At 36.6% G+C, this 12,186-nt stretch overlaps 1 protein-coding gene across 1 annotated transcript in view; it reads left to right on the top strand.

The window, feature by feature from the left end:
- The window catches only part of LOC116297235 (cytochrome b-c1 complex subunit 2, mitochondrial), a 32,154-nt gene extending 20,947 nt beyond the window's left edge, over positions 1-11,207 (top strand). The window contains exons 8-20 of the mRNA XM_089039082.1: positions 1,760-1,793; positions 2,285-2,348; positions 3,763-3,820; positions 4,900-4,998; positions 5,543-5,606; positions 6,044-6,083; positions 7,013-7,068; positions 7,681-7,723; positions 8,108-8,188; positions 8,387-8,463; positions 9,161-9,233; positions 10,185-10,265; positions 10,948-11,207. Coding sequence (XP_088895208.1) covers positions 1,760-1,793; positions 2,285-2,348; positions 3,763-3,820; positions 4,900-4,998; positions 5,543-5,606; positions 6,044-6,083; positions 7,013-7,068; positions 7,681-7,723; positions 8,108-8,188; positions 8,387-8,463; positions 9,161-9,233; positions 10,185-10,265; positions 10,948-11,034 — 857 coding nt within the window. The 3' untranslated portion in view covers positions 11,035-11,207. The remainder of the gene's footprint in view (positions 1-1,759; positions 1,794-2,284; positions 2,349-3,762; positions 3,821-4,899; positions 4,999-5,542; positions 5,607-6,043; positions 6,084-7,012; positions 7,069-7,680; positions 7,724-8,107; positions 8,189-8,386; positions 8,464-9,160; positions 9,234-10,184; positions 10,266-10,947) is intronic.
- Positions 11,208-12,186: the final 979 nt, after the last annotated feature.

The following is a 12,186-nucleotide window of genomic DNA, read 5'->3' as shown; positions in this document are numbered from 1 at the left end:
GAAAAAAGTACGTCAGAGCCCGGAGTACGCTACATAAGATTGCGATAACTTCAGGATCCATATCTGTTGTGTTAACGGGCTCCGGCGTTGCTACTTCGCTTACTGGACCGGGAATAATCGTTGGAGTTCCTTTGGCCGGCGTTTGGGCAGCCTGTGGTATTATTTCTGCTGTTGCTACGGGTATTATGAAACAGTTGTCAAGCAAGATATCCAAGCATGACACGACAATAGCTCTGTCAAGGGCTAAAGTAAATACAATTACCGATCTTGTCTCAAAGGCTTTGCGTGACAGAAAGATAGACGACGTCGAATTCTCGCTTATTCTGGCCGAAGAAGACAAATACGAGAAATTAAAGACGGACATAAGGAATAAAAAAACAGTCGTAAAAGATCTTTCCGAGGAATCTCGCAAAAAGATCTACCAGGAGGCAAAAGAAGAGCTTCAAAGAAAGCTTGCTCAGTAAACATCGTGACAGGATTCTATTTACATATCGAACGCCGGCTGTCAGGTTCATATGCAAATTAGTTTCACAAAATATTACACAAAATATTACGCAGCCTGCATCGTTTTCACAAAATATTACACAGCCTGCATCGTTTTCACAAAATATTACACAAATGTGAAAAAACTTGTGTAAAATCATCGCCTGGGAATCCATCCCAATAGGGGGTGGTTGGGGTCTATTTTGTAAAATATTTCGTAAATTACGTCAGGGTAATAAGGAATATCCTTATTCAGCCGACAAAACATCCACTCGGCTTTTGTCATATCAGAAACCTCAGGAATAGACTTACCGGTAATTTCAGACAAAAGATAGGGAATAGCTTTGTAATATTTCCCTAGTTTTAATTTTTTCAGCGTTTTCCGTAGACTTTGCGGGGTTGGCTCTTCTAAGTGGTCTATGATTTTCTTCTTTACTTCGTTGTCTAAATATACCGGATGTAAACCTTGGATATGACTCATCCAGTCCCTGAAGTATTTTATTCTTTTGTATGGCGTTTTCTTACGACCTCCATTGGCGTAATACTGCTCTCTGGTAGCATTTGGTACGGCATTACGAATATTCTTACCACACTCGTAACACTGTGCTGACGTGTCGTCTTCTATTTGCATTTTCTTACCACAACACCAGAAACCCTTGGGCTTGGGTATGTTAACTTTGGGTCTTAGACAAATTATACAGAAGTCATTGGTGAACTTTTTACATTCGTGCATCGTATATATATCGTACATTTTTATAAACACTTATCTTTGATTCCCAACACAGCAGCAGTAAGGACTTATCGCGCGGCTTATTCCCGCTGCCGGCGCCTTCCTTAAACCGCCTGTAAAACCCGTAAATCTTTGACATTGACCGCGAGTCCCCCTTACTGCCTACGGGTTTGGTACGGGTAAAGTGGACAAATCGGATATTTGCCTAAAAGTCCGTAGAGTTGGCTCGAATAATTCCCGCGGCCGGCGCCGTTACGTGGGGGCAGGTAATCCCCGGGCGATTCCGAATGGTGACCGCGAGTCCCCCTTACTGCTGCTGGGTTAGACTTCTATTAGCACCAAAATATTCACAAATACCAATGGTAAAGTAAAGAATGCCCAACTTCAACAATACAAATACTTGGAATTTCATGAATCCTTAGTGGAACATCCTTAATAATTAACACAAAATCAAGGCTAACCTGAGCAACAGAGAATTTTGAACTGGGGTATTACATGAAATGAGTTTATTATTTACTAATACTTAATTCATTGTTTGTTCCGCAGGTGTCCTTGAAGAGTTGAGCAGAGCTGCTTACAGGTATAACTCTCAACACACACCTATAATTCAATTGCAAGCTACATCATCATCGCCATGCTTTTGTCTTTTGATTCTCTTGGGAATGCTTGCAACCCTTCAATTTCAAAAAACCTTGTCGGTCGGAGATCTGAAATCTGAGACCAAAATGAATTGTGGATTGTAAACTGATAATTGTTTCGTGATTGTCTTAGTATTTCACAACAAGTTATAAATCAACATACTTTGAGCGATGACCTGCACTAACGAGTTGTCTGGCTAAGTGTATTTTGATAATTTAACTAGAAAACAATTTGTTCCGACAATTCCACTTTGTCTCAGATTTTAGATCTCCGGCCATTTTTTGAAATAAGCTTAAGGGTATTCATGCCTTGTGCGCCTTTAGAACTTACTGCTAAAAGTCCATAAAATCTTTGGTAACTCTGATTTTTTTTTTTTTTTTTTATGAGCATGGCAGATGAGTTATTGAGTTTTTTAATTTCATTTAATTCTAGAAAATCCCTTGGCAATTCAATCTACTGTCTCCCACACAGAGTGAACCACATCACAACCAATACAGTAAGAATAACCAACCAACACTTTTTCGTTGTTCACAGTTGGAGCTCTCTCTCTCTCTTTTTTTTTTTTTGTCACATCACAACTTACTCTGTTTCAATCTTCTGTGAACTCGGAAGCTGCACAATGAAATGTTGTTGTTGTTGCCATCAATCAAAATAAATTAGTCAGTACATTTTATGGTGTTGACTGGCAGCAGTAAAAAAAGCCAATAGACTGTTTTCTCAAGGTTGCGTGCGCATCCAACTTGACGGGCTACAAAACTGAAAAACGCAAATTCAGTAAATTGAGAAGACAGTTTTATAAAGAGGAGAATAATCGATTTTATGAATAAGCCTTTTCATAGTTTAAGAATCGATTCCACTGTGCATGCGATTTTATCCCGAATTTCTCACCTTCTTTTGTCTAAACCTTTTTTGTTCTTAATTAAACAAAAGAAGGTGAGAAATTCGGGATAAAATCGCATGCGCAGTGGAATCGATTCTTAAATTATGAAAAGGCTTATTCTTATCTAAAAAAATTCCGAGGCATGATAATACTCGTGTTCTAGTATCGTGGCCCTTCAAAATTCCTTAGATTTAGATGCGCATGCAACCTTGAGAAAACAAGCCATTGGAATGTCTGAGTTCAAAGAATATCAAAAACTGCAGTAATATTGAATTTATTTATGTCTTAAAGTCTTTTTGACTTGGGATTATTGTTTCCCATTCAAGAGCACATGTTATTCTTTGTTTGAGTTGGATCCATATTTTAAGGCTGCAAAACTAAATAAATGATTTTTGATAAGCAGGTCATTTTGTCAGGCCAGAGACCTTTTTTTTTTATTTTTGTGATATCAAACATTTCATAAAATAATTAATTGTGATGAAATGTGTTTGCTCCAGTGTCCAGCAAGGCAAATCATTTACCACTCAAGTGGTCATTTTTACCAGACATTTGTCTGATAACTAGCATTTAAGTATTTACAGCCTTGAACATCCATGTGTCTTCTCATTTGCAAGTTTTATGCAAAGAAATATTACTCAAGGGAATGACACATGGTTTTACACACACCTAAACTAAGATTATTGAAAAATAACTTACACGCACCTAAACTAAGATTATTGAAAAATAATTTACACACACCTAAACTAAGATTATTAACGATAGCTGTACAAAGTTTTACACAAAGAAATATTACTCTAGGAAATGACACATGGTTTTACACACACCTAAACTAAAATAATTTTTGATCCATGTACGATAGCTGTACAAAAGATAGTATATGACACTATCATGTACTATTCCAAGGGACTGGTCATAAAGTAAGGAGGGATAAACTGGATTCAAAGGAGCCCCTGCCCTTTTTTTAACCCCCCATCCCCTTTACCTTATGCCCACATTCCCTAATGTTATGAAATTCAATATTTAATTGCAGCTTTTAGATTACAGTCAGAAGCATTTTGTTGGCAGTGGTGTGGCACTAGTTGGTGTTGGTAAGAACAAAAAATACATAGTTTATTTTATCACAACATTATGCATTTTATGATTTGATAGCAAAAAAAACTCATTTAAAATATAGAAAAAAAATTAGTTCTACATGCATCACATACTATGAGTAAATTAAAAACGATTTTACTTTGAACACAATTATGACAGAAAGTAAAGACAGTGTGACTACTGAATAATGAACCCAAATTTGGGTAGTAGAGCCAATCAGAAATCAGCAGAAAACGATAGCCTTTTAAAAGGGGGAAAATCACGCGAAAATCATCCAAATTTTAATTCAGCAGAAACTTTACTGGAATAACCTTTAAATGCCTAATAATCACTGGTTAATGTTTTTTCCTGATATTCGAATGGGAAGTATTATATTTTAACGAATTTTTATAGCAGTCTGCGACGTCATACACTCAACACTATACATCGCTCCATACATTTCTTTGTATTTTGTAATCAAAATATCTTCTAGTTTTCTACTCAGTATTGGAGAAAAGATACCATAAAATGATTCTAACCACAAGCTATGTATGTTAAGTCCCTAAGCGGACCTTTTGGCTTAATAGAAATAAAGTAAAACACAAATCTATTTACAAAGAAATGTATGGAGCGATGTTTAGTATTAAGTGTATGATGTCACAGACTCCTATAAAAATTCGTTAAAATATAATACTTGCCATCTGAATATCAGGAAAAAATTTGAACCTGTGAATATTAGATCTTTAAGAGTTATTCCAGTAAAGTTTCAGCTCAATTTAAATTTGGATGATTTTCATGCTAGTCCCCCTTTAAACATATATTTTTATTCCCTCAAATAAAATGACAATGGCTAACTAGTTGCTTACACATAACATCAAAATTACCACGTCAAAATACCATTCTCATACAATCTAGGCTTCTGATTGGTTCCAATACCCAAAGTTGGAGTTAAGAGTACAGTACTTAAAGAAATTGAATTAAAATTGAAATTAAAATTTCCTTTATAGTAAGAGTACATATAGTAGTCAGATCTGCAACATACAGGTACTGTTAACAAACTCTTTTTCCTAATTATTTCTTGGTTTCCTTATGTCAGGTGTTGACCACCAACAATTTGTTGACCAAGCTAAAGCTGCATTCTCTTCACTACCACAAGGAAATGTTCCTGCTAAGGAACAAGCCAAATACTATGGAGGTCAGAATATGATGATATATCGATGATGTAGATGCATGAGCACTTTCATAAATATCGCAGTTGTAGACATGAAAATGAGGCATTTTCAAGCAGTGCTCATGGAAAAAAAACTTTGGAAAGCATAGAGGAACAGGCAATTTCTAAAACGCTTGAAGGGAAGGTTTTATCTGCAGTAGACTATGTTTTTTGAAAAAGGCATGCTCCCGAGCTCAAAGAAACTTGAAAGTGTTCCTTCATTAAAGTTTTGTGTGTGTTTTTCTATAGCTCACATAAAATCAAATCCTTTGACAGAGCTCGAGCATCTCAGAAAAGATCTATTAGTGCTTTGCACCAAGATAATTTTCATGGTTGTTGACCATGACCACCACCACTAGAGTACAAACACTATAAGATTGTAACATAAATACCACTAAATACTGCTCTATTATGCTAATCCTATTGTTTTCTATTGTTTAATTAGCACTATTTACTACTACATACTCTGCACTCTACCATCATCATCACCACCACTGTTATCTAAGTAATAAGTGTTCTATATTTATAGGAGAGGCTGCAGTACATAAAGCATTTCCAATGGTCCATGCTGCCATGGTTACGGAAGGAGCAAGGTCAGTTAACAATTGTTAGACCTCAAATCAAGAGGGGGGGGGGGGCAACATTTCCAGGTTTTATATATGTTAATTAGTTGAAGCTAAACAAATTATTATTTACTTCATTTGTTGAGTTAGCTTCATAAGTACAAGCAAAATACCATTTTTCTAACTTGATTGAAGCTTTTCTTACTGCTATTTAGAGAAACAGATAAACAAGTAAATAATTTGTTCAAAAGTCAGTACAGTAAATTTTGTTCTCGAATCCAAGAACAATGTCCAACCTTTTTGGTGAGGCTCAGAACACCCCTCAGTCTTGAATCTTTTTGACCTGTCTGGTGTACAGTATACTCATTTGCATACCTTTGGTATTTTCATCTTTTCACGGTGTAAAATTTACCCTTTTACCATTACCTTTGGTATTGTTCAGTAATGTTGTTGATGTCTCTGTTTAGCTTGAACAGTAAGGATATGCTGGCATTTGGAATACTACAGGTAGGAATATACAAATTAAGAAGAATATATTTTAGGATATCCTTTGTCTAATAGATAATAATATCCAAATAATCAAGCAGGCTGCAATAATTTTATTATACTTTCCAAGTTAAGAAAAAAACTGGGTTGAGTTTGCATTGTATTATAGGACTGTTTAGGGGACACATTTCCAATATGGCATCTAATACTGACACCAGTTTTGCCTTCGATGCATACCCCTGATTTTGAAGACTACAGACTCATTTGCAGAGGTTTAGCCTTGTTTATAACTCAGCTATTTACAGATACCATTAAAAGTCTGTGGAATTTCAAAACATTGGTATTGTTCAAGTAGCACATTCTTTACATTACAGTTAACTTTCGCAAATTTGTTCTTAAGCGAGGCTAAGCCCAGCCCATGCAGACAAGTCTTTAGTCATAAAACACGGTGGTAATTACCGAAAGAGAAAAAGGAACATTAAGTACTCCCATTTCGAGTTCGCCTTTGCTCAGTCTTAGCCTCAATTGTGTTCTTTTTTTCAATGAGGTCCATTGTATAGTAAGGAATATATGTACTACGGAACAATACAAGTTGATTAAAATGCCACAGGTTTCAGTTGAATAGCTTAATATTATAATGCACAACTGAGACTAAGGTTGAGCAAAAGAGAACTCGAAACTGAAGTATTTTTCCCCTTAAACAGTCCTACAATGCACTGCAATTCTAACTCAATCTAGTTTTTTTCTCAACCTCGAATAACTAATTGAAATGTTGTATTGGTCTGAACCCAGGTGAATGAATGTTAATCGAAGTATTATGATCATCCGGGTGGATGTAGTCCTGAGAAGATGCCGCCAATTACGCTAATATGTTAATATGTTAATGGGTTAATATGTGATTAAATATGTTTAAATGAAAAAAATATTAATACATTTCGATTATTCACCAGAGAGTACTAGGGACAACTCCTTTTATAAAGTGGGGCAGTCACACAGCCACTTCAAGGTAAGGTTCATTCCTTCATTGTTATGACTTTCGTAATCTAGCATTACCAGACTACACTATTGAAGGCAATATATCTCATAACCTCAATGTTAAGAACCTTGATCACTATTAGAGTCCCCGTAACTCAATGGTAGAGCATTCAACTAGAATGTGGAAGTTTGTGGGTTCAATTCCCATCTGGAACCCAGATTTTTTGAGTTCTTGTCTTAATTCAATATATATATTATTCTTTCTTTGTATGTCAATGTTTAAACGATAGTTTGCAGCATTTCCAAAGTGGGTCACACACAAAAGGAAACAGGGGCAATGTTGTTAAGGGTATAATTAACGTGTTATATCTATCACTATATCTAAAGAGTGCTCCCTCAGCCTTGTTACTCAAGCCACGTATATAAAACCTGCCTTTCTAGAGTACAAACATAAATACCACTAAATACTGCTAAATTATGCTAATCCTATCGTTTTCTATCGTTTAATTAGCACTATTTAATTAGCACTATTTACTGCTAAATAGTGCAAAGTGTTGCACACTTTTAGTGTTTGTACTCTAGCGTAAATATTTTTTTATTTTTTATTGCTATTTATGCTGACTTGATTATTTTTTTCTTCAAGGTTGAATAAAGCTGCCAGTCAGGCTGCAGATGGACCATTCTTCGTATGTACTCATTATCTATAACCTTCACCTCATTATGAAATGAATATTGATTGACCTCCTGACATCTAGCTCTTGCTTCCTTCCTTCGTTCCTTCCTTCCCTCCTTCCTTCGTTCCTTCCTTCCCTCCTTCCTTCCTTCCTTGCTTCCTTGCTTCCTTCCTTGCTTCCTTCCTTCCTTCCTTCCTTCCTTGCTTGCTTGCTTCCTTCCTTCCTTCCTTCCTTCCTTCCTTCCTTCCTTCCTTCCTTGCTTGTTTGCTTGCTTGCTTCCGTCCTTCCTTCCTTCCTTCCTTCCTTGCTTGTTTGCTTGCTTGCTTCCTTCCTTCCTTCCTTCCTTCCATTCATTAAATGTAGTCAACGTCTCATACCTTTTCTTTGTCTTTTCAGGCCTCAGCTTTGAACCTGAGCTACTCTGACAGTGGTTTGATGGGTCTGTACGTCATAGCAACACCAAGTAGTGCCGGCAAGGTAAAATCCTGGATATTGAGTGTATAGTATAGAGACAGATGGTGGTGTTCTAAAGGGTTCCATCAATATTTTTGGTATCTGGAATATTTACTAACGCTGTAAGCAATGTTTCAGATTACAAAAAGGGAGAGAAAATATGTGTACAATGCATATTTTTTGCATATTAATAATTATATCGCTTGTCTTGTCTTGCTACAGGTAATGAAGGCTGTTGTGGCTGAATGTCTTAAGGTAGCTAAAGGAGATGTGAGTGACGCAGATCTTACAAGAGCAAAGTAAGTCAATATAAATGTACCTTTCACGTTTTTTTATATATAAAGGTACATATTATGGTCTAGTTAACTTTCCTTGCATTTTTTATTCTTTTATTTAACCATATGTTTTCTAATTGTTTGCTCTAAGAGCAATAACGGCTCATATAGGGAGATCACAATGATAATTATATTTTACAATGATTTACGGAGTACAAAATAGAAAGAAAACGAAAAGTAAGATAATAGTAAGAAGATAGATATTTACGACATATTTTTTCTGAAAATGCAATCCCCTGTAAGGCCAGAGATGGCATCGTTTCACAACGTGGCTGCCGTATAACTGCTCTATACTCGTCTGTTAGGCTGCGTTCATAATGTATGGCAGAGGGGGGGGGCAGGTGAAATTGAGGGGGGATTGGGAAAATTTTGGTAGGAAGGAGGGGGATATGGGAAAATTTTTATCAGAAAAATGGGGGGATGCATTTGTTGGAAGAAGCTACAAGCCTTGCTTAGGGGGGATCGTTTTTTTGCATGACTTTAAGGGGGGGTGTTAAGAATTATTCTGGACATTTCAAATTTTCACCTGCCCCCCCATCCCCCCCCCCCCCCTTGCCATACATTATGAACGCAGCCTTACTCATTAATTTTCTGCTAATTTTCTGTATGATTACAATCTGAATTAGACTTCACTCAGTCCTATTATCATTATAAATTACAGGAACCAGTTCAAGGCTAACCTATTGATGGGATGTGAAAGCAATCAGACCACTTTTGAAGACATTGGTGCACAAGTAAGAGCCTTTGATAACCAATAAATCCCATTACAGTTCATTCCTATCGCGAGCAATAAATATTCCCACAACAAGACAGCCATTTTTCCATGCCTTGCTATAAACATGGCTATGCTCGGCCAGTCATAAATCTGATTGAGGGCCACCCTAATATTACCCTCATGCTTTTTAGTTTTCTTGCATTCACTTTAGGACAGCCGCGGGAAAATATTATTTTCCGTTTTATTCGTCTGTTTGCTTGTTTCTATAGTTTTTTTTGGGTGTGCGTTTTTATTTTTATTCTATTTTCTGTTTTATTTTTGTGGGTTCTTTTTTTGTTGTCGTTGTTTTGTTTGTTTGTTTTTTGTTTTTGTTCATTTTGTTGGTTTTTTTTGTTTGTTTTTTTTGTTCTTTTGTTTTTGTTTGTTTGTTTGGTTTTTTGTTTTGTTTTGTTTTTTTTTTTTTGTTTGATTATTTGTCTGTTTGTTCATTTAGTGGTTTTCCTTGGTGTTTCTCCGTTTAGTCCTTTTGACTTCGTCTTTTTAATCCCTTTTTCTGTCTGTCTGTTTGTTCTTTTTTTTCATCTCTTTCTATGTTTGTTTGTTTTATGTGTTATGATCTCCGTCTTTGTTTGTTGTTGTTGTTGTTTTGTGTGTGTGTGTGTGTGTGTGTGTGTGTGTGTGTGTGTGTGTGTGTGTGTGTGTGTGTGTGTGTGTGTGTGTGTGTGTGTGTGTGTGTGTGTGTGTGTATTAATATTTCCGTAAATGTTTGTTTGTTTTCTATCGTTCTATCCCTTTATATATCTGTTAAAACATTTGGTTATCTCTTTTTCCTGTTTGTATCTCTGTATTTCTGTGTTTGTTTGTTTGTTTTGTCTGAACGATAGGCATTTGTTGTTAAAGAGCATTACACTACTAAGATGTCAAAAAGGGATAATCACTTTACCGCTGTTTTTTTGTCTATCATTTCTAGGTATTAATGAAAGGCTCATATACTTCTGTCCGCGAAGTTGCAGAAGCTGTTGATTCAGTATCAAAGAATGAAGTTCTTGCGGTAAGTAATGAACTCTAAACAATCTCCAACAATAACACTAAAACTTTGACATACGGGAATCGAGAATTACTCTTTTTTTAGCTGAGCGAAACGTTTTCGCAGTTCAGACCATGCGTTCATTCCCTTGAGTATCATTTCTTTGTTTAATGGTTGTTCACAGTTCAGACCACATATTCATTCCCTAGAGTATCATTTCTTTGCTTAGTGGTTGTGCATTCACCATTTTCCATACATTGGTTCACTGGTCAAACAAAAAGCGCTCAAGCGAGACGCCAAGGTACTTTCAAAGGATTATTCAAATTCGAATCTTGCAACCTCAACTGAATGCATCGTGTTTGACCAGTGAACCGATGTATGGAAAATGGTGAATATGGATACGACTCAAGCAAAGAATCTTATTCTCAAGAGAATGACATGTTCACCCAAGCTTCATAAAAGTGACTATTATAGATCTTTCTGCCTTGGGCTTAATGTTTTCCCATTTCAGACCACATGTCATTCCCTTGAGTATCATTTCTTTGTTTAACGGTTGCGCATAAGAAGACACATGAATATGGATACAACTCAAACAAAGAATCTTATTCTCAAGAGGGTAACTTGTGGTCTGATAGGCGGAAACATTACGTCCAAGCTAAAAGGGCCTATTACATTTTGGTTAACATTGTTTAATCCTTCCTTATAGGCTGGCAAACGCCTGTTCAGTGGTAAACCTACTTTGTCAGCAGCAGGAGATGTCACCAACGTTCCACCAATCAGCGACTTGTTTTAACTTGATTTGTTTATAATATACTCCTGTCTTGCCGTGCAGAAATTCTAATATACACTGCCCACCAGTTGCTAAGGCATGAGGATAACTTGACCATATTATTGTAAAGGGCTTGTATTGTGGTCTTTTCGTATGTTGTACGATTGGATGGCTTAATTAAATATTCACAACTTTTACTTTGGCTCTTCAACAAAATAGTATCCTATTGCTTGGTACAGGCAAACACTGCCCGTCATGTGCTATCAACCAGAGAGTATTCTATTGCTTGGTATCAATCAGCTGAATGAATCTCATGAATCTCATTACTACCCCACCCCTTATGCTCAATAACCCCAATAGTATTTCACAGTCACTTACTGTAAATAAATGTCTTCAACTCTTCTTCAAATTAACAAAGTAGGTTTTCTATTGAAAAAATCGCATTTCCTCCCCAAAATAAACTGAATGAAACTAAAAATACCTCCACCTCTGCCCCACCGTCATTTGCATAGGTTGCATGATAGAAGTGCCCCTAAAGGCAGAAGTCTGAAATTCGATATTTTGATCGATGCTCTACCGTTTAACCCGCTGGTAGCACGTACGGGGTAATTGCATTTGAATTGAGAAGTCCTGCACGAGAAGGCAACACGTACATACTGAACAAACTCGGTGATTTTCCGGCTTCCGAAAACATAGTTAACGTAATACATAGTTGTAGACTCAAATTTCATTGTTTCCTTTTTTTAGTGTTAGTCAATACTATGTTTGGTTTTTTTACTTTGTTTAGTCACGGGCCAAGTAAAATCACTCTAATGACGACAAGCGGTCATGAGCACTATAGATGGGACTGCGTTTAGACACCTTGTGTCTGAGAAACTTCGTAACCGTACCGAAAGTCGAATGTAATATAATAACCGCCTTGTCGAAAAGATTCAGCGAGAAACGATTTGCATGAAGCTCAGGCATGCCTTAATGTGGAGACTAGATTGATTCTGTTAGACTATTCATGCATAATTCGATCTCTATCCGCCTTTCGAAGGGCTTTCGAACATGCTAGAAGGGCGCAAACAGATGATGAGGGGAGGCGGGATGATTAGTGACCTTGATGTGTGGAAATGTAACATGTATACAAAAGTAACGCTTTCATTTAGTATCGTTAGCCTTGCCTCGCCTCCC

The sequence above is a fragment of the Actinia tenebrosa genome, unplaced genomic scaffold (genome assembly GCF_029948245.1).
Source record: "Actinia tenebrosa isolate PJP-AT-01 unplaced genomic scaffold, QUT_ActTen_1.0 PGA_scaffold0__85_contigs__length_37466705, whole genome shotgun sequence".
In the NCBI taxonomy this organism is placed as follows: Eukaryota; Metazoa; Cnidaria; class Anthozoa; order Actiniaria; family Actiniidae; genus Actinia; species Actinia tenebrosa.
This window is presented reverse-complemented; position numbering and strand designations above follow the sequence as displayed.